Source organism: Bipolaris zeicola (assembly GCF_000523435.1).
Source record: "Bipolaris zeicola 26-R-13 unplaced genomic scaffold scaffold_160, whole genome shotgun sequence".
Lineage (NCBI taxonomy): Eukaryota > Fungi > Ascomycota > Dothideomycetes > Pleosporales > Pleosporaceae > Bipolaris > Bipolaris zeicola.
Window position 1 is genome coordinate 19,379 of NW_006912209.1, and position 21,117 is coordinate 40,495.

General features: G+C 48.2%; 8 protein-coding genes across 8 annotated transcripts; 6 read left to right on the top strand and 2 right to left on the bottom strand.

Annotated features, from left to right (window-relative positions):
- Nucleotides 1-142: 142 nt before the first annotated feature.
- COCCADRAFT_39256 (uncharacterized protein) lies at nt 143-1,926 on the bottom strand (the record flags this gene model as incomplete). The annotated part of the gene is made up of 3 exons (XM_007716981.1): nt 143-1,353; nt 1,423-1,615; nt 1,666-1,926. The coding sequence occupies 3 exons, from the start codon at nt 1,924-1,926 to the stop codon at nt 143-145; spliced, it is 1,665 nt and encodes a 554-aa protein (XP_007715171.1).
- Nucleotides 1,927-2,917: 991 nt separating this feature from the next.
- Nucleotides 2,918-3,697, top strand: COCCADRAFT_28594 (uncharacterized protein; the record flags this gene model as incomplete). Its single annotated transcript, XM_007716969.1, has 1 exon — nt 2,918-3,697. One exon carries the CDS (start codon nt 2,918-2,920, stop codon nt 3,695-3,697), a length of 780 nt encoding a protein of 259 aa, XP_007715159.1.
- Nucleotides 3,698-4,984: 1,287 nt separating this feature from the next.
- COCCADRAFT_103714 (uncharacterized protein) lies at nt 4,985-5,224 on the top strand (the record flags this gene model as incomplete). Its single annotated transcript, XM_007716982.1, has 1 exon — nt 4,985-5,224. A coding segment is annotated over one exon (240 nt), but the record flags the coding sequence as incomplete, so codon positions are not given.
- A 1,341-nt stretch (nt 5,225-6,565) lies between these two features.
- On the top strand, nt 6,566-7,729 carry COCCADRAFT_28595 (glycoside hydrolase family 18 protein; the record flags this gene model as incomplete). The annotated part of the gene is made up of 2 exons (XM_007716970.1): nt 6,566-6,779; nt 7,110-7,729. 2 exons carry the CDS (start codon nt 6,566-6,568, stop codon nt 7,727-7,729), a joined length of 834 nt encoding a protein of 277 aa, XP_007715160.1.
- A 1,674-nt stretch (nt 7,730-9,403) lies between these two features.
- On the top strand, nt 9,404-11,541 carry COCCADRAFT_28596 (uncharacterized protein; the record flags this gene model as incomplete). The annotated part of the gene is made up of 5 exons (XM_007716971.1): nt 9,404-9,759; nt 9,986-10,191; nt 10,465-10,799; nt 10,846-11,230; nt 11,300-11,541. The coding sequence occupies 5 exons, from the start codon at nt 9,404-9,406 to the stop codon at nt 11,539-11,541; spliced, it is 1,524 nt and encodes a 507-aa protein (XP_007715161.1).
- A 2,236-nt stretch (nt 11,542-13,777) lies between these two features.
- On the top strand, nt 13,778-14,823 carry COCCADRAFT_7442 (carbohydrate-binding module family 63 protein; the record flags this gene model as incomplete). Its single annotated transcript, XM_007716964.1, has 2 exons — nt 13,778-14,344; nt 14,407-14,823. The coding sequence occupies 2 exons, from the start codon at nt 13,778-13,780 to the stop codon at nt 14,821-14,823; spliced, it is 984 nt and encodes a 327-aa protein (XP_007715154.1).
- Nucleotides 14,824-15,540: 717 nt separating this feature from the next.
- COCCADRAFT_28598 (uncharacterized protein) lies at nt 15,541-16,389 on the bottom strand (the record flags this gene model as incomplete). The annotated part of the gene is made up of 3 exons (XM_007716972.1): nt 15,541-15,769; nt 15,818-16,215; nt 16,270-16,389. 3 exons carry the CDS (start codon nt 16,387-16,389, stop codon nt 15,541-15,543), a joined length of 747 nt encoding a protein of 248 aa, XP_007715162.1.
- A 689-nt stretch (nt 16,390-17,078) lies between these two features.
- On the top strand, nt 17,079-20,417 carry COCCADRAFT_7444 (uncharacterized protein; the record flags this gene model as incomplete). The annotated part of the gene is made up of 4 exons (XM_007716965.1): nt 17,079-17,903; nt 17,955-18,386; nt 18,439-19,486; nt 19,540-20,417. The coding sequence occupies 4 exons, from the start codon at nt 17,079-17,081 to the stop codon at nt 20,415-20,417; spliced, it is 3,183 nt and encodes a 1,060-aa protein (XP_007715155.1).
- Between the last annotated feature and the right edge of the window lie 700 nt (nt 20,418-21,117).

Genomic DNA, 21,117 nt, shown 5'->3' on the forward strand with positions numbered 1-21,117 from the left:
ACTATCTACTACTACTACTATAGCTCTCGAGATTGCTACCGACTCACATCGCAGACCAAAAAAAACTTTATAACACCAGGAACGAGTCCTGATTGGTACAGAGCTCTTTCATTCCGATGTAAACAAGAATCCTCCGCTGTCTTCAGTGCCCGACTGGCATATCTTCCAGCGGATGGTCAAAGACCTTGCCCGGATTCATGATCCAGAGTGGATCCAACGACTCCTTCACCTTCTGCATCATGGCAATTCCGCCCGCGCCCAGCTCCGCTTTCAAGAAACCTTTCTTGCCGATACCGATGCCATGTTCGCCCGTGCATGTGCCTTCCATCTCCAGCGCGCGCGCAACCATGCGTTGGGCGCATCCTGCCACCCGCGCTCGCTGCTCCGCATTGCGCCCATCGAACAAGATGGCCGCATGAAAGTTGCCATCGCCAATATGGCCAACGATGCCAGCAAACAGCCCCAGTGCCGCCACCTCTTTTTTGCTCATGTCAATGAGCTCAGGAAGCCGTGAAATGGGCACCGCCACATCCGTCGTCCACACCTCCTCGTCCCCCTCACGCAGCGACAGCATCGACCACAGTGCCTGCTTGCGCGCCGCCCAGAGGCTCGCCTGCTCCTCGGCTGTCGAGGCGAACTGCAGCGTGCCTCCGCCATTGCTAGTTGCGATCTTGCTAAACTGGCGCGTCGTCTCCGCGATCTGGCCCGAGCTGCCAATAAACTTGACCAGCATTGTGGGCATCACCTCCCACTTCCTGTCCGTCCCTCCGGCGCGGTTGACCACATCCATTTGTACCTCATCCATAATCTCCATGGCTCCCATCTGGATACCTGCACGAAGGATTGCTGTGGCGGCATTGCTGGCGTCGCGCACCGAGGGAAACGTGGCAAGGCCCACCTTGGTCTCTGCTGGAATCGCGGCCAGCTTGAGCGTGGCCTCTGTGATGATGCCGAGCGTGCCTTCGCTCCCAACGAAGAAACTGGTCAGGTTGTAGCCCGCAGCAGTCTTTCGCGGCCTGTGTCGCGTCTTGATTATTGAGCCATCCGCCAACACAACAGTCAGGTTGATGACGTTGTCCTTCATTGTGCCATAGCGGACCGCGTTTGTACCCGAGCAGCTTGTGCCCACCATCCCTCCGATCATCGCGTTGGGCCCAGGATCTACGGGGAAGAAAAGACCACTTGATTTAAGCTGCCGATTTAACTCCATCCACCCGATCCCTGGCTGTACCACAACGTCCATATCGCGTTCATGAAGGGCCACTATCTTGTCCATGTTGGCGAAATCGATGCAAATACCCCCGTACGGGGCAGAGAAGTTGCCTTCAACAGAAGACCCGCCAGAGTAGGGAACTATACACATTGTTGCAAGTCAGAGCAGCTTCTTCCACTTGTGCAATCGAGCACTTTGATGTGCCTTACCTATCGGAATCTTGAAGCGTGCGCAAACTTTTGCAATCTTCGACACCTGGTCAGTCGACTTTGGGTACGCAATTGCAACGGGCATGCGCTCAATGTTGATCGTAGACCATTCAGAATAGCCATGCCTTCGCAGTTCGTCATCATCAGTAGTAATAGCATCACTTCCCAATTCGTTTTCCAACTCTGCGATAGCCTTGATTCTCAATATGTTTCTGTGAGCGCCTTTTTGATATTTTGACGCACCTTTTCCAACTCAGCTCGACTCGCATACAGAGGTTTTTGCTTTGTAACCGTCGCCTGTTGTGATGCTGCCCCCGCTATGGGCCGTGATTGAGAACCGGCGTAGAAAGCCGTGCTTGCCAACGCGAGAAGCGCAATGAAGTATATGCCAACCCTCGGTGACTTTCGGGAGATATGCGGTGAAACAACGTGCTGGCTATACAATCGGCAGTTTCGTAGCGTGGGTGCCGGAAATATCTGGGCTAAGCGTAGAAGCCGCTTCATAGTTTTTACTGAAAGAAAGAAAGAAAGAAAGAAGAAGCGCTGACAGACAAGGAGCATGTGGTAAGAGAGTACTAATAGGACGAGAAACTCAAGAGGACGACGACATATGATAATCCAAGCAAATAGACGCGCCATTACACTTACCTATGCTACGCAATACTAGACCAACAAGGTATGTCTACACTTACCAAATTTACAATCTACTAGGCTATTTTTACCGAATGCGGGGTAGTACCAGATATTACCGTATGTTGGAGCCGTTGAAGCCCAGTAGAATAACCGATGCTCTAACATAGCGTGTCTGTGCGCAGAATCACAGGCAGTAAGCATGGTACGGGAAAACTTTCCACAGGGTCGGAACTAAGTACAGAGAGGTATACAAATGATGCAAATACCCCACAACGCAGGGACCATGAGAGAAGTAAGCCCCCGCATAAGAACTTGCTCTAGCTGCAATAAAGCTAGCATATGAAAAAAAAATATGACGTCTTACAAGGCAAGAAAAAGAACTCAAATGAACAAACTGTAACTTAACAAACTACCGTAAGTCAAGAAGGGATGATCCAAGCCAGACAAATATCGTCCTTGAGGAGAAGACATTACTAGATAGTGGCTTCAAACTAGTCGTGGAAATGCTTGCACATATTAAATGCACAAGCCCCTTCACTTCGACTTGCAAAGCAATCTTCCCCAGTATGCTGATAACCTTAACAATATTGCAACGTTTCATCATTAGGCTACTTGTACGGTCCTAATACAACACAAACGCTAGAACTCTAGTAAGGGTATACAGATAATCAAGTTGCTCACAGGACGAGTCGCTAGCGAGCCTAGCTAAAGCTACGTACGTAGAACGTAGCGCGTACAGTATCCCAGCACCATCACCACAACACCACAGCTACAGGAACCACGAGGACTATATAATATCCCTTTCTCTTACCTCCTTCAGATCAGAACTGTAGACTCCACTCTCATCCTACTCAAGCCCGCCATGACAGCACGTGGAGGCGGATTCGTTGGCAGAGGGGGCATGGGCGCACGAGGCCGCATCCAACGTATAAAGACACACGTCCTCCCATTCACAGACCACACGGGAAAGGAGGCATTGATAGTTTTCGAAGGCAGAGAAACATGTCCGCTTCCACCACTCTACAGTTTCGCCATGTACTTTACGCACAAAGACGTGAATGCAGAAAATGTCCAGCCAAACGAGCTCCTATCTGCCATCAGATGCGGCACCCCGCTGGAAAGCTACCCCTATCCCTTTCGTCTAGAGATATACTTTCTCCCTGCTCCAAGTGAAGACTCTGCATCCGACTCAGCCTGCATCACTCATTATCGCGAGGAGAAGCGCAGCCGGGGCGACTACGTACGCCAAATCGAAGCAGTCGAGGCTTCAGGCAGCACTGGTACTGGAGGGCTCCCTGGCTTCGTGCCAAGCTACATCGACGACCCCTACGGCAACTTTCACCATGGCCGTCTGTTCAACTACCAAGGTCCCAACTGGCGCACGGATAAGCAGCCTGTTCGCCGCGTTTTCTTCGACCCTATTCCGCAGGAAGAGTATGCTCTGATCGCGGAAGAGGCGGGGGAACCGGCAGTCCTGCCGCCGGTTCAGGTCACATTGCACGCGATGCAGGAGAGCGATACAGAGGGTCCGGGTGGATCGTTTGTGGGTATAAAGATGTATGAGACGGCGCATGGGAAGACGGAGAATGAGACAAATGGGCCGTGGCAGGAGGCGGTGGAGCGTGATTGGTCAACTTGGTAGTAGTGAAGATATTTGATGGAAACGACCTCGAACCAAGTCGCTATTATCACGTCTTCCACTGGATATGTGAAGTAGCGTAATTACAAGACGTGGTTGTTAACACTCATATTTAGCTGGGTAAATGGAAACTACACCTCTCCCCAAATTAAGTGTAGCGATGTATACCATTCCCTTTGCTCCGCATACTCACTCCAAACCTTAATATCTCGTACAAAAAAAAGACTACAATCCTTACACACCCCCGCTACATTCAACAACAATCCCACGCAGAAAGCAAAGCTAAGTAGATATCCCAACGCAATACGCATAATCGGGCCAGAAATTCGTCGCGCAATCGTTCTGGACAGCAGGATTCCTGTAAACATCCGCCAATGACTTTAGCAAACTGACCAAAAAAGAAAAAGAAAAACACAATTTGAATAACTTTCGCAAGGCGGAACTTACGATTTGTAAAACGTATCGAGCCCAATACCGTAAAGTTGTGAAATAGTCCAGCACGTATCACCCGCTTTTTTTTTCCTTCATTAGCCAAATGCTGGTTATAAAAACGGTGGGAGTGAGACACCAAAGTGTCGTCGCAACAAGGGATGCACTTAAAACCGACAACGTACCATTTATTGCAACCGACAACTGTACCGGGGGGTGTGGGACCGGGGATTGCGGGCGCGGTGGATGTGGGAGGTGTGGGCGTGGGCTATCCGATTAGCGTCTTATCTTTCGTAAACCATTATAATAACACTTAGACGATTGTTATGAAATAAGACGATAGGTATGTATGTAACTTCTATGATATCATAGTACTATTGCTAAATTTCGAAAGCTTACTATGGGCCTTCAAGCCTTCTACAACCCTCGCTGACTTAGCGAAAAAGCCTTAGAACGAATCTAATAGCTGCATCCTCTAGAGGGGTGCGGATACAACGCTCTTGACGGACCCTGTTATAGATAGAGAGTCCCAGGAAGAAGACTACTAATACTTTAGTCGCATTGCCAGAAGGTCGTATCCTTGATAAGTTACTTGCGGAATCTCTAGAATATGGCATAGATATATCAGCGTCTTAAAAGTATACGAATCTTTATAAGGACCTATAACTACGTCCTAAAAAGTTGTATGTGTCTTTGTCTTTTTGTCCGCCGCTAATAGATACCCTGACTTCTATTGTACTAGCCTAAAGTATAGGTTATACTGACCTGGTGGGCGATGTTGCTTATATTGCGAATGTATCAAGCCAGGCCTCCTAAAATGTATTAGGCTTTATTCGGCAACGGGAGATGCTATTTTAATAAGCGCTGTTTAACTGTACTATGGATACACGAGTGCCAGGTCCAACATTGCGCTCTAATATAGCCGAGGAGGTTAAAGACCGCCTTAAATATCTTTTAGCTGCGCACGAGAAGGAACCTATGCATATTATTCTAGGTATTAGATTGGGGGTGAGTTTCTATTATTGCAATATTCATCTACGCTACCGCTATGGCATAAGCGGGGAGAAACTAAATAACCTGCTGTGGAGAAAACGTGGCTGAAACCGAGTAGAGCGAATCCTTGGGGGGATACCTAAGGGTTCTGGCAGGGCTATATATACTCTATCTCTGTGGCTGTCGCGCCTCCGGCCCGAGTAGTCTCCGACGGGTCCCCGAGGGCTGGCCTCTACTGTCTAGAGTATCGTGATACTTTCCTGCTAAGGTTTGTATATTGAAGACAGATATTAGATGAGTTAGCACTAAATACAATCGTGGCACACTCTAGTAATAGCTTACTAAGCGTGGCTCTATATAGATTCGCCGGCTTGCTACTGAAGAATAAGAGATTTCTTTTTACTAGCAAATTAAATTTCTTGACATTCTACTATATCTTTTGCTTCAAACACTCGTCTCAAAGGAATCTTTCTAACAATAGACATGAAGTGTAAGCTAAACCTACCTTTTATCTAAGTATATAAGTCTTAGTACTAAATTCTACTTTGGTAGTCTCTACTCTCTCCCTCGCTCTAAGCGCGTTCTCCCTTACAGCCGCTTATAACCCTAGGCACGTTGAGGCTGTTGAGCGTGTCGAGGCTGTTAAGCGTTCAGCGCCGCCGCATAGTGTTAATATCGTTAAGCGCTATAACTGTGTTAGATGCGTCTTTGGCTGTTCTATTGAACACCATTGTTGTCGTTGCGGCTACTGCAAGACCTTTCGTGGTAAGCATCCTTAGGTGTAGATTATTACGTTTGTAATCTCTAACTAGTATAACTAGAGGCTTGTGGTCAGGATTGATAATTCTATATTTAAATCCATCTAGAGGAACGCTAGTATCTACGAATCGAAGATCTGCAAGCCTTGTCGTTAAAAGATTGAGAGATAAACTTTCGATAGTGATCACAGGTATAACGAGAGAACCAAGAATTATTAACGGTATGCCTACCCGCTCAAGTTTAATGATCAGGGCGCAAGGACTCTACGTTCCTTTTGAGTGCATTGCCAATTGTGATGTTTATAAATAGGTTCCTTCTTTGTCTCTCAAGCTCAAAGTAAATGACATTTAGGAAAATGCAGAAGAATGACACTAAAATTAAGCTACAGGAATCTTGGACAACTACTAGCAAAGGACAATTGGAATAACGATCCAATCATGTGCGTAGAAGCGAAGTAACAAGTATCGAATGGGAGTTTTCGGTGTCTAATACTGTTGCGCTTAAATGTACATTGATTGAAATCATACTGTGAGTGGGAGACATGTTGTGGTGTAGTATCACATGACTTAACTTAGAATGTATATTCTGTTTTTTTCTTCGTACATAGATAGTTACCTTCTTTGATTAATTAATCCTTCCTTTAACTACATAGGGATTTCGAAGCACTCTGCTTGCCCATGGTGGCCCACCATGGTCTACTTGTCATCTTTTTTCTGGCACCGCCTTCTCTTGGCTACCACGACAACAGCCTCTCCCAGATATGGTCATCATCACAAAAATGCCCATAAGCATCAACGGGCAACCAATGATGCTACAATACAGGAGTCTATCTGTCTACCGATTCCAACAGCCTTTTACCATCAAGACGATGTAGTCGCCAAGACCAAGCCTACCGAGGGAGTATGTAAGCTTGATGATCATATCAACCCAAAGGCGCGAACTCCAGCGACGTACCCAAACGTTGGCTTTGAGCCCTCGGGCCTCAGTGCACGTCAAGCAGACGATCCCTACTCTTGCAATGAGAACAAACCCTGCAGCAACGGAGCTTATTGCGCCAAATCTGGATACTGTGGCTTTAGAGAGAAGTCTTGTGGAACAAATAGCTAGTCCCCTAACGATGTTTGCTGGAGTAATTGCGATGCTCATGCTGAGTGCGGCCGTAATTCGGATCCCCCTAATAAGGAATGTTTTCTAAACGTCTATTACAGTCAATTCAGATTATATAGCATAATAGATAAGTTTTGCAAGATTATTAATAAAGAGGAAACGAGCTGTCAGAGCAATTGCGAACAGCCTAATAGGGGTGTATCGGGCGGTAATATTCAAAAACGCATTATTAGATACTACGAGGCGTGGAACTGCCAGAAGAACTGCATTGGCATGAGAAGGCAAGACATTCCAGTCGGCAGTTTGACTCACATATACTACTCATTTGGGTACATCCGTCTAAGCACATACGATATTATTCCTATGGACGACGGCAAACCTCTCTCCACAGATACCTTTACTGAATTCGCTAGTCTCAAGCAAAAGAACCCAGGACCTAAAGTCTTCATTGCCCTAGGAGGCTGGACCTTTAATGAGAACAACACGATATGGCAGCCAGTATTTAGCGACTTATCCTTAATACCTACTAAACGAGCACTATTCATAGAAAAGCTCCTTACCTTCCTTAATTGTTACGGCTTCGATGGTGTAGACTTGGATTGGGAATATCCGGGAGCTCCCGACCGTGGTGGGAATCCTGATGACGGCGAAAATCTTACTGAACTTATGGAGGAGATGCGTGCCGAGTTTGACAAGTTAGGTGGCTCTTATAAAGGAATCTCTTTTACACGTCCTACTAGTTACTAGGTGAGTAAAGTCTGACAATCGCTCTATTTGGGAAAAGAGATACTGACTCTAAGGCTCATTGCTCAGTATATGCGACATTTTGACATCAAGGCTAGCTCAGAAGCTGCGGACTTTGTCAACGTTATGGCTTACGACTTGCACGGTGTTTGGGATGGTGAAAATCCTATCGGAGCCTAGGTTCTTGCGCACACGAACCTTACCGAGATTAGTAAAGCTCTAGACCTTCTATGGTGGAATTGCGTAGACCCTGAAAAGATCAATATAGGGCTCGGCTTGTATAGTTGGTTATTCTAGCTGGCAAATCCTGTATGTTCGCAGCCCGGCTGCCCCTTTAAGGGTGGTGCTTCTCCTGGCTTATATACTATGTAACAGTTCGGGAACTCTCTCTTATTCGGAGATTATAGATATTATTAAAGAGAACAACCTTACACCGTATTATAATAAAGGACACGGTGTTAAATATATCATATAGGGTGGTGATTAATAGGTGTCGTATGACGACTTCGAGACATTCTAGCAAAAGATTAAATATTTTAACGCCCTTAGTCTTGGCGGCATACTTATTTGGGCTATTGATTTAGACATAAAATACCTTAATGCCCTCGAGGCGGTTATATATCTTGAGCAGCTTGGAGCGAGAGCTGAGGAGGCAATTACAGCAGACAACTAGCAAGATGCTGGTGAAGGTCAATATAGAGTCACAGAATGTGGTGTTGGCGACTGTAAACTAGGTGAGGTTGCTGTTACATAAACCTAATGCGAGGACGAAGATTTCCTGGACAGGTCTTTCAGGATATCCACATTATGCTGTCCACTTGCATCAGCCCCCAAAGCAGAAGACTGGTAAGTTTCAACTTCGACATGTCCTTGAACATCAAACACTGACAACCTCTAGCGAATGGAGAGGCGGTGAGCCATGGTGTAATGGTCAATACCATTCCGACGAGGTAGCTCTACAATCATCTCTGTACGGTGACTGGGGTAAATGTATAGATAGTCGCAAATTCTATAGTTGTAAGGCAGAAGCACTAATTCCCGATTGTGGCTGGACTAACTGCGGTGGTTCCTGCCCTGACACTTATAATGAGATGATATGGGCGTACGATACGTGTAGTAAGAATTAGAAACGCAAACTCTGCTGCAACATAGAAGAAGGGTAGAAGAATTGCGCCTGGCACGGTAAGCCTGGCAACTGCTTTGATAACCACTGTGACACTGGCTGGCAAGTGGCCATAACTACCCTATATGAAAGAGGGTAAAGACTGCGGCTTTTGGCATTCTGAACGTCAACGGACGTACTGCTGCGATCCACCAGATGGAAAATCTCCATTCTTGCCAGTACTGCTCGACTTTCTCTTCAGCAATCCTCCGCCCGAGGCTGAAGCAGATACCGAATTTAACCTTAAGACAGATCTTACCTATGGTAAAAGTAACACTGTACTGTTCGCAGAGCAACCTGATAACGCACCCTTTGGCTTCGTTGTCCTAACGAATCTAGACGCCCAATAAGTATCCCTCGATAAGCGCGATGGCTCTCATTAGGAGGATTTCGATTATTTCGATTCAGTGTCTGAGGGGTAGCACACTGTGAGAATGATGTGCACTGATCGAAGCGAATCATCCAATTGCGAAAAGACATACCTAGGTTACTAAGCTCCTGGTACTATTGTCGAGATGCCCTCTAACTGCGGACCGGGCAAATATGCTGTGGTAAAGACGCTTAAGCTTAGCAAAGACCAGGGCTTGCCTCACCACCTAGTGAAGCGCGGCATGACAGTGGTCGATCCTATTTATGACCTGACATTCGACTATCAATTCAAGAGAGTCCCACGCGATCTTGGCAACACTCAAATGAGAATCGACTTCAGCAACGAACCAGAGTATTGGAACAACACCTTGAACAAGACTGCTAGTAGTAAGCGACGAAAGAGAAGCTTGGAAGAAGTAGGCGGCAATCACAAACGTTGGCTGGAGGAGAAATGGCGAGACGGTGCGCATTTTGGGGGCTTTCCAAAGAAGAACCCACAAGCGTTAGTTCGACAGTGACATTATTGACTGGCTTAAGGGTATCATCAATGGTGTCTCTAACGGATTAGACCTCAGCCACACGTACTCCGACGATTTCATTCTTAAGATTATTAACTAGCGACTAACTTGCCCTGATATCGCCGCTAAGTTAGAAGTAAAAGCAGAGCGTTATGTTAATGTTGACGTTAATTATAGCTTTACGCTTGTTACTATACTTAGTAATCCTAGCACCCTCATTAACCTTAGCGATTCATTCCTGTACTTCCGTACTAAAGGCGACGTAAATACTAAGTTCGTTATCAACGCAGCCGTTACTGCCATGTTTAATACTAGCGATATTATAATATTCTCTACTAACAAGTTCCGTGCAGCCTTCGTAGTACCCAGCATCATCACTATTAGCCTAAATTTTAAGCTCTTCGGAAGACTCAAAGGTCAGGCGATATTAGGGGTTAACTTTAAAAGCAAAGTTAAGCTGGTATCATGGGATGTTAGGCAGACCTATCTAGTCGCAAATGACGAATAGGATCCTAAAGCATCCAAAACCCTAGATAAGAAAGGCACGCAGAACCTGCTTAAGCCTTAGTTCGATTATAGCCTTACGCTTAAGGGCTACCTTACTATTTATGTTAAGCTAACTATAATATTTAGCATTAATTTTAATAAAGACTTTATTCTAATTAACAGCTATGCTGTTAATCTTATAGCTAACGGCTATATTACCTTCTACGTAGATTTAAAGGTAAATAGCGAGTCTTCGTTCTGCTACGGCGTGGATGCTAGAGTTGATCTCTATGTGACTATTGACGCTCCATCCGAGTTCAGCTGGGCCCTTCCCAACTCACCCTTTCCTATTGTGCCTATCGACGATGTTCAACTCTATCCTACTGGTGGCGAGCCAGCATGTATCGATCTCTCTAAGAAGCGAGATTCCGAGCATGATTCAAGCAATATGCAAACTGCGCATGCTTCTAGAAGACGTTCATCAATAACGCAGGGCAAGAGCAGGAACACCACGAGCGAACTTGCGAAGAGGGCTAAAGTCTATGGTCCTTTAGTGCCTTGATTGGAAGGACTAAACTGCCCAGGGGCTATTGACGTCGGTGATATTCCTCCATGTCTGTTGTGTGGCGATGATGATGGTGAGAGTCTCGAAAAGCGTGCTGACTCCTGTTGGCTTGATCCTTACGGCAAGGGAGCAAGTTGTCCTATTGATACTCCTGACAAGCGCGACATTCAGTTCGGTGAAATTTTTGGGAACGAAACTGAATCGCATCATCTGGAAAAGCGCGACACAAAATATGTCGGTTGGGGGGGGCCAGTTCCTTCCTTGCGGAACCTACAAGTCTTGCGGCGCGGCAAGTAAACAAAGCAGCGTGAATAAGTGGTTCGGCTTCAGAAGCAACACTGGTCCATATCCAGTGACAGTAAAGAAACTTACTTCTGCCCAGACAGACACCTCGCAATACGTCAGTAAGTTTCCCTCTCTCTAGCATCATGCACATCCGGTGGCTAAAACATCATTGTACTGACTTCTATAAGCTGGGCATATTTACGAGGTACAAATGTTGCCAATCTTCTTTGAATGGTTTATCAATGGGCCACTTCCTGGTAGCTACACAAGTCCTTTACGGGCTTGGATGGATAATGTCCTCATCGGAATGAATCCGGCAGTAGTAGCTCCGCACGCCGCCAATGGATGGGTTGAGCAATCCCTTTTCTTCAAAATGACCCACGGCCTAGGGGGACGACCACAACCCTGGTGGTCTCGCACTGGCCGATAAGGGTATGAACGGTAGAAAAGAGCATCTATTCGCTGGCAACACTATTGCATCCGACATCGAAAATAACAACCTCAACACACGAAAGATGCACCGAAACACAGCTGCGGTATTCTCGTATATGCGCAACAGCTGGATTTGGCCCAAATTCGTCGATTCATCGCAGTACATGGAACAGACGTTACGCGAGTTCGATACTAGCTTCAGTTGGAACGGCAACGGAGCTGGGAACAATGGACAGCTAGGTAGACCGTAGCGCGGTACCGGCGACCCCATGGCAGGGCGGCGCGATCTATACTGCTACTGGATTGACAAGCATCTGACTGAAATTGAGGGCACTGCTGCTATATGGCTCCAGGCTGCAGAGGCCTAGTTCAGAGCATCATCCTTTGGCAGTGACGAAGCGGGAATCAAGTGGTTGCAAAACGTTATGACCCCTCGAGGGCCAATATCAGCTCGGAATCTGGTGTTTCTCCATAGCAACCAGGTTCCCCATAGATTCAACCCGGCAAGTCCAAACCCAGTGAGATGGTTGCTGAGCAATTTCGAAGATTTGTGGATGACTAGGCCAGGCTATGGGGCAGCTGAGCCGTTTTAAGTATGTAAGATTTTCTTTTGTTGAGAGGCAGAATATTACTGTGCAAGGGTGAAACCGAATTTCTCATGTAAGTATCTTAGAGTTTCGAACCTGGGGGAAGTCCCCCTTGTTCCTTCAAAGATCTCTCTACCCCTATGGATCCGTATATGCTACAGGCCATGTGCAATGCCCAACAAATCTTTAGTGACTGTCAGATCTCACTTTCTCTTTCTCGTTTTTCTTTCCTTCATGGTCCAAAGTGGATGAGCTAGCAACCTAACAAGAGCGACCATGCCATACAGCACTGGCTGAGCTTACGCTAAAAGCGTCTCCATCTCCATGGACTCTTGATTGACATTGTTACAACACCAGCTAGCAGCTTGTGATTCTGAGCGTCGGTTTCACAAGCTTGTGCAATAGCCAGATAACCCAAATCACAAAAGCAGCACAGCAAAGTTTCACAGGTAGTGTATTTTTCATGATCAGTGGAATATTTATGAGTGAGAGACAAAAATACAAGATCTGAGCCAAGGCACTACGTATACCCAGGTAGCTGAGGCCTATCGACTCCGTAACACAGAGCCATCGCAAAAAAGGAACAGCAAGTAACTACGTATTGGTTTCATTCTTATAGTTGCAAATGGAAATACATGGCTCATTCTTCGGATCAAGGTTTCTGTTCGATGTTCTAGGAGGAACCTTTGATCTCATCAAGTCAGCAGGGATAATGACGGTAGTCGAAATTTCTCCAGTACATGATCCTTTTCTGCCATCAACTAACATTTGTATGCACGAAAGACATCATTCTTTTTTGTTTCTCCAATTTCACATCTAAAAATAACTTCTCCACAACTTCGTGCACGAGAGGCGCCGAATGTCCGACCCGGAGATTTGTCCCGAGATATGAAGTCAACCTCTGGGCCTTACACAGCATTGACTAATACACTGGACTGGGTTAGGGCTGGTGAGACTTACTTACTGTGCAAGCCCTCGTACGATTAACTGGCGACTCTGATGGAAAGGAGTTACGCAAAGCAGACAAAAGATAAGCATAGATCATAGATATTGCAGCGAACACGAACAGCATAGGATCAATATAGTCCACGCATTGGTCTCTACCCTTTACGCAGTCAGATCCCGACTCCCCACCCGAGACCTGTCATCTCTCAATACGTGCCGTCGCAAATTCCACGGTACTTGAATGAAAGCAAGGTCGTTTTTAATTTGCCATCTGGAAGCAGCGGAGAAGACATGAGACAGATGCAATAAGACCTAACCCACAAAGTTCCCACAAGCCGTTCCGTGCACTCGGTAATCGGACCGTAAGATATCGATTGTGGGCGTGTTTCAACTTAATTCCACGATACGTACCCGATTGTGGCCAGAAGATGACGAGTAATCGGCGGTAAACATGAAACGACTAGCTACTGCATTGCAGGGGCTTGCGCCCCCACATCTCGCTTCTAGACCCCAAGCATTCCCGTCCTGGTAATCACCAAGAGACCAAGGAGCACATCGTGAATTGTTTATAAAGCCAAGCGAATAATCAAGCTTTCTCTCCAGTCTTGGTTGTTTCATTCGCCCACTCTTTCATTCATTCGACACTTATCCTAGTCATTCATTCTTTTCTATTTTCCCCACAAGTACACCATCTTTCCAAAAATGGTTCGATTCACTTCTACCTACACTGCAGCCATCTTGGCTCTGGCGTCCTTTGCTGCGGCTCGTCCTGCAGAGTGTCATGCTAAGGGCGCAGGCGCTCACAACAAGTCACCTTCTCCTGCAGCCTCCTCGCCTGTTGCTACTGTTGCGTCCGTTCCTGACACGGATGCTACCCCCATTCCTGACTACACTCCCGCTCCTGACAACACTCCTGCTCCGGACAACACTACTGCTCCGGACAACACTCCTGCTCCGGACAACACCCCCGCTCCGGACAACACTCCTACCGCTGTTATCATCCCGTCTCCTACTAGCACTCTCGCTATCGTCCCGTCTCCTACTGCCACATCGGCTTATTCACAGGTTTTCAAAGGAGACCTCACTTGGTATGGAGAGAGCTGCGGAGAAGAATCATGCTGGCAAGGCGGAGCCTGCGCCTTCGTCGACTATGTCCTCCCCGCCACAATTGACGGCTCAACCTGCGTCTCCGAAGTGATCTGGAACAGCTCCTACCACTGCGGTGCCTGCGTCGAGATCGACTACCAGGGCACCAAGAAGATCGCTATGGTGAGAGACTCCCCTTCCAAAAAAAACCCCCGCTGAGGATAACACACTAACAACACAAACAGATCACCAATAAGACTGGAGGTGATTCCGTCCACCTGGATCTCTCACCTGACATGTTCTCCAAGCTCGACAACAAGAACAAGGGCATGATCCACTCGGACTGGAAGTACGTCGAGTGCCCCATCGCCGATCCCCTCCAGATCCGCATGCACGGTGGTTCATCCAAGTACTGGTTCGCCGCTACCGTCATGAACGCCAAGCTCCACACTGCGTCGCTCGAGGTCTCTGGCGATAACGGAAACACCTGGAAGCCCACTACTCGTAACATCAACAACTTCTTCACCCTCGTTGGAAACGGCGGTACTGGCACTGACACTGCCTGGGTCAGGCTCACTTCTGACCTCGGCTCTCAGGTCATTGTCAAGGATGTCCAGTTGGTTTCTGGAAAGACTACCAAGGCCACTACCAACTACCAGTAGAAAGGAAATCTCAAACCCTTTTTCCTTCGCAGGTACTCCAGCGAAGCTGTGTAGTATGGCTCAGTTCTGGCGACGATGAGAACACACTCTCCTTTTCTTTTTTTTACTTTCTTCATCGAAAAATTCGATTAGTTTATGTATTATATTTAGAACTCAAAATTACCATTTTTCCAGATAAAAGAAGGTTCTCCCTGACTGTGACGGTCATCTTGCTTGTAAACATGTGATGAGCGTCCAGTTAACTATTGGGGGCCATGAACTTGAAACTGACGACTACAACCGTCGTAGATGGAGTATACATATGATGCAAGGTTTCTTTTTTTGTTGGTGATACAAGATGCAAGTCCAATTTTGTAGATGCGGCGGCAACATGTTGACTCTTGAAGTTCAGGTGTCACTCTTGTTGCAAATCTTTAGTTGCGAATGGGTCTCGGGCATGGATACCAGAATGGTCACAAGACTATTTCAAGCTTTCCAGAAGATATGTCTATCGTATCAGCACAGAAAAGGTCAACTTGTAATTATACAGATTGCATTCATCTACCTCGCTGAAAATGCCATGATGAGTTGCTCCCTAAAATTTGGTGATGATGGAAATTAGTTAACGCCCAACGCCTAAAAAAGATGCGAATTTTGGAGATGAAAAGTTGCTGCGCCTCAAATGTATCTGGATTGCGTCTCGATTCCTGATCTATCCGCTTTCAAATTTAGCAGTAATCAAACATGCTTGCGCAACTTTGCTCCTGTCCATAACACTGGGGCAAAATGGGTTGACATGTTGAAACCAAAAAGAGATGCAAACCAGAGTATAGCCATGACGGCAACTGGTACTAGTAACAACTCTGTGTGGTGTAGGAAGGGCAGCTCTTTATAGCCCAGGAAGGTAATGATGAAGTAGTAGTTCAATGCGAGTAGATAGAGCGTATTGGATAGGAGGAGTGAGAACCTGAGGTATGTCAGCGTCAGCTTTCTCGCATAGTGATGGGCGTCTTACCAGTGCTGCGTTCCTACTAGAGGCATACAGATAAACTGCACAACGTAGAGAAAGACCCAAACTGGTACGAAAGCCCTAATGGCCACATCCCAGCAGTAGCCAAACTCCAGCTCTTCCTTGCCAGAGTCTTCGCCAAGGTTGTATAGGCCTCTTCGTCGGCCTGGCAGCAGTGTATTGTCTGGGCCCAGTAATCGGCCTACAAGGAAGAAGAATAGAGTGGCTACGACAAGCGAGAGCAGCAAGAAGTGCCCAAAAATAAAAACGAGCATTATGTGGAGGGTCTGTGTGAAACCATCGGCGTATGCGAAACCCCAGGCGAGGGAGGTGAGAGTAAGGAAGAAGGAGAGCAGATATGTGAAGGATGGGTCGGGTCGGTGGTATGTCTTTGTTGTTTGTTTCTACAGAGCCATCAGCGGTGCATCGGAGATGTAGGGGCATATATTGTAGCATACGTGGTAGAATATCTGGCGAAACACCTTCTTGGGCGCTATTATCAGGCTCATAATCTCCCATGCGGCCATCTCAAAGTCCATCTGAGGGAACTTGAACATGCGCTTGAAGAAGCGCGGCATCTTGATTTCGTTGCGCCGCGAAGAGGGCATTGAGCCAAAGTTGGAGGGCCCGCCCGTGGGCCGTGGGAGGGATATATGCGGGTTCATGCTGGGTTATGTGAAGGTGAAAGGCGCAGTGGAGGCAGCGGCTGGGCGTGTGAGTGCGGCGGTAGGGGCGGAGAATGCGGTATAGGGCGCAGCAATTACCGTGTCACGGCGAGTCACAAATTTCCATAGTTGTAGTCGGGAGATGCATGTGGAGGACGTCAATATGGACAGTGTGGATGTACCTGAGCCATGACATGGGTCGGGTGCCTGGCGGTTGCACACTAGGGCCGGTGCCAAGGCCAAAGCATGTCTGGCTCCGTCCTCCGCTAACAGGCCGCATCGCCGACTCGCAACCTTTGCTCACCCTCACCTCATACACGGCGCGCCCATTCGACCACGCCCGACGGCGCACTATCCCCTCTATTATCGCGCACGTCTCGAAAATACCCAGAAACGAATTTTCGAAGCTGCCGACAGCATCTGAAGAGCTTCGAGTCCATCCTTGACTCGGTCGCGCATCTTGGAGCGCATTGCTTGCACAACTAACCACGCGACAAAGAAATCCATTGCAAACCAGCCGACACGTCCACGCACTTTGTAATCCTGCGCCTGCCATTCCTCAGCGACCACTTCTAACAGCCTTGCACAGCTCGCATCCTGCCATGTCGATGGCGGACGAGGCCGAGCTCGCCTTCCTAGAGGCGCAAAAGGACGAAGAGTACGACCCTTCAGCCGGCTACAACATGCCCGACGCGCCTACGGGCCAGGAAGAATACGACCCAACCGCGACCTTTTCCGCACACTCAGAACAGTCTGGCTCCGCGCCACCAGAATCGGGCGCCAATTCTCCACCGCCAACTACCGAGAGCGAGCATGGGTCGCAGTCCCAGCCTCCCCAGGCTCCTGCAGAGGCGTCCGCAGCGCCGCAGTCTAAGCGACCGCGCACTGTGGGTGGGTTTGTCGACGAGAGCGAGGACGAGGACGAGGAGTCCGCTGCGCAGCCGCAAGAGGCGAATGCTACACTGCTGAGAGCTACGGGAGACGCTGAGTCGCCTCAGCCTTCTTTTACAAACACACCAAACAATACACTTCCCAACCCAGATGTACAGTTACATAGTGCACAAGACCTGGCTCCTGCATCTGTTTCTGCTCCTGTCGCTGTCAATGAGCCTGCTCCCTCTGTTGCTTCTCTTCCTAACGGCAGTACGCCCGTCCCAGACGCTACTAAGCCAGCTACCCCCGACGTCTTGAATGTTGCTTCAGCCCGTCCCTCTGTAGCGCCAGCCACTCCGGCACCTACTTCTGCTTCTCTGCCAAAGGCTCGCCTTCCTCAGGATCGAGTTGGTATTCTCGAAGATCGCATTGCTGAAGATCCGCGTGGTGACATCGAAGCGTGGTTGAGTCTAATTGAGGAGCACCGCAGGCGACATAAGCATGACGATGCCCGAGCTGTATTCGAGCGCTTCCTCAAGGTCTTTCCTTCAGCAGTAAGCATGCATAGCAGTGAGCATTTCAAGTCATTCCACTAACATGGTCAGGGCGAGCAATGGGTAGAGTATATTCAGTTTGAAACTGAACTCGACGAGCTGCCAAAAGTCGAGCATCTGTTTGGCCGTTCGATTCCTTCGGCTCAATACATTGGCATATACTCTGCCTACATTGACTTTATCCGACGCCGCTTCAATCTCACCACTGACCAGAATGGGCAGAATCGCCAGACAGTCACCCAAGCCTATGAGTTTGTCCTGAACTCAGTTGGTATCGATGTTCAAGCTGGTAAGCTATGGCTTGATTACATCGAGATGCTTAAGACTGGGCCTGGCGTTCTTGGTGGCAGCAACTGGCAAGATATGCAAAAGATGGACACTTTGCGAAAAGTCTACCAGCGTGCCGTATCAGTTCCTCACAACGCTACTCTAGAGATTTGGCGAGACTATGACAAGTTTGAGATGAGCATGAACAAAGTTTCGGTAAGCATCCTCATAGTCTACCTTTCGCTTCCGCAAGCTTATCTCGTCACAGGGTCGCAAACAACTACAGGAAACTTCGCCTGCATACATGACTGCTCGCAGTGCTATCAACGTTCTTGAAAACAATATCACAAGAGGTGTCATCCGGACTACCTTGCCCAAACTTCCACCTGCTGCCGGTTTCGATGGCTACGAAGAGTACATGAACCAGGTCAAGTTGTGGAAAAACTGGATCCAATGGGAGAAGAGTGACCCACTCGAATGCGCAACCGACAACCGTGAACTGTACAACAAGCGTGTTCTGCACCTTTACAAAAACGCCTTGATGGCCCTTCGTTTCTGGCCAGAGCTATGGTACGAAGCAGCTGAATGGTCTTATGAGAACAACCTGCAGGCTGAAGGTGACAAGTTTCTCAATGACGGCATCGAGGCAAACCCTGAGAGCTGCCTGCTTGCTTTCAAGAAAGCCAGCCAGGTCGAGCAGCGTACCGACTTCGAAGATGGCCAAGCTGGCATCATCGCCAAGGGCAGGGCTGTGCGGGAACCATATCAGAAGCTCCTCGATACCATTTACGATCTTACAGCACAGGTCAAGAAGCGAGAGGAGCACTCTATTGCGCGAGCAAAGGAGCAGTTTGAAGCTCAAAAGGCTGCCGACGAGGCTGCGCGCGCAATCGCGCAGCAGAACGAGGACGCAGATGACGAAGATGAGGTCGTTGCTGCACGGCGATTAAAGGAGAGGGAAGACGCCTTCAACAGCCAGCTCCAAGCCATGTCTGCCGGATACAATGCCCAGACCCAAAACCTTAAGAAGACACTTACGTATGCATGGATAGCGCTCATGCGTGCAATGCGTCGTGTTCAGGGCAAGGGAGATCCAAAGGGGGATGTCGGTGGCTTCCGTGGTATCTTCACTGAGGCTCGCAAAAAGGGAAAGCTGCTCAGTGAGGCTTACGTAGCTAGTGCACTCATTGAACATCACTGTTACCAGGAGCCAGCTGCACAAAAGATTTTCGAGCGCGGTATGAAGCTGTTTCCAGAAGATGAGCAGTTTGCGTTGGAGTACGTCAAGCACTTGATCAAGCTGAATGACTCAACCAGTAAGTTTCTAACCTTGTTGTTTTTCACTTGTTTTTTGTACTAACTTTCACAGACGCTCGTGCTGTCTTTGAAACTGTCGTTGGAAAACTGACAGCCAAGCCGGAAAACGTCCATCGAGCCAAGTCCCTTTTTGCCTTCTTCCATGATTACGAGGCTCAGTTTGGTGAACTGGCTCAAATCACTAAGCTCGAGCAGCGCATGGCAACCCTCTTCCCTGAAGATCCCCAGTTACATCGCTTCTCACAACGCTTCGCAAGCTCAACCTTCGACCCCATTTCCGTCCGCCACATCATCTCTCCCCGCACACAAATGAGGCCGGTCATGCCAGCATCTATGGCACCAGTCATGCCATCGGTTATGCCCTCAGTTGAAGAGCAGCAACCTGCTCCTGTAATGCCTTCACAGCCACCACCCATCGTTGAACAACAGCGTCTTGCGTCTCCTGCCATTGCCAACTCCCCTCACCTGAACAACCTTCACACTGTCACCAACTCACCAAAACGCCCACTCGAGGATGTGGAGGACGTACCACAACCCCGCAAGCTTGCTCGCGGTGAGTCGCCTCTCAAGGGTGCTGCAGGTCGCCGTCTCGATGCTGCGCGCCGCAACCTCGCTACCGCTGGTGCTACACCTATTGGACAGGCCCAAGGTCCACCACCACTTCCTCGTGGAATCAATTTCCTTCTCAGCATCATTCCCCCCGCACATACATATAAGGAGACGCGGTTCAAGGCCGACGGCCTCGTCAGCTTGCTACGAGATGTGGCCGCCATTCCTGTTCCTCCCGGTCAGGCCATACCACAACCGCAGCGTTGGGGGACCACGCCAACAACGGCACAGCAGCTGCAAAGCATACAGGAGAAGTATGGTAATGGCGGGCACATTCCCATGCACGCAGCCATGCCCGGTGCAAATCCTTGGGGAACTTAAACAAGCCGCACCGAGCTTGTACACGGAAGGTGAAATGACCGTGTATATGGCGAGCGCATTGCGGCTGTTGGGCTCAGGATGAATGTGAGCCCACAACAACTGGAATGGGACTTGCTATCGAATTAGCATTGCATAAGGATGGCGTTTATATTATATCTCTCTTCTCAATTTGGCGAATGCGAACGAACCTTTTTTACACGTGTGGGAATGCTTGGAAAGATTGACCCACGGGCCTAAGGAGGGTGGGGACGGAGACCATATGTGGTCTTTTTGTAATGAAAAGTGTATATGAGCAAAGACATCCTTCCATCGAACGCGACATGTCTCTGGGTGGTGAGGCTCATCTCTGTTCTTCTTGTCTTCTGTTTGCCCTTTTTGCGTCTCGGAGCTGATTTGTTTGAAAATTGCAATATTTGGGACCTGAAGGTATGGCTGGGGAAAGGAGTTTTTTGCTGCTTTCTGCTTTCTTCGGGCACGAATAGACAAGCTCAGAGGCTTTCCATTCTTTTGCATCTTTGCAGTCAGATGTCCGTCATCGCTGTCATCGGTGCTCTTCTGATAATATCAATGAAATAGGGTTTGGGATGTGCCACTTCGTGTATTACGCTCCTCGTGCTTTTGTTCTAGCCATTTCTAATATTCCAGCGTAGCATCGATGTGATTCTCATAGCAAACATATACATACGTTGGGATAAGGACG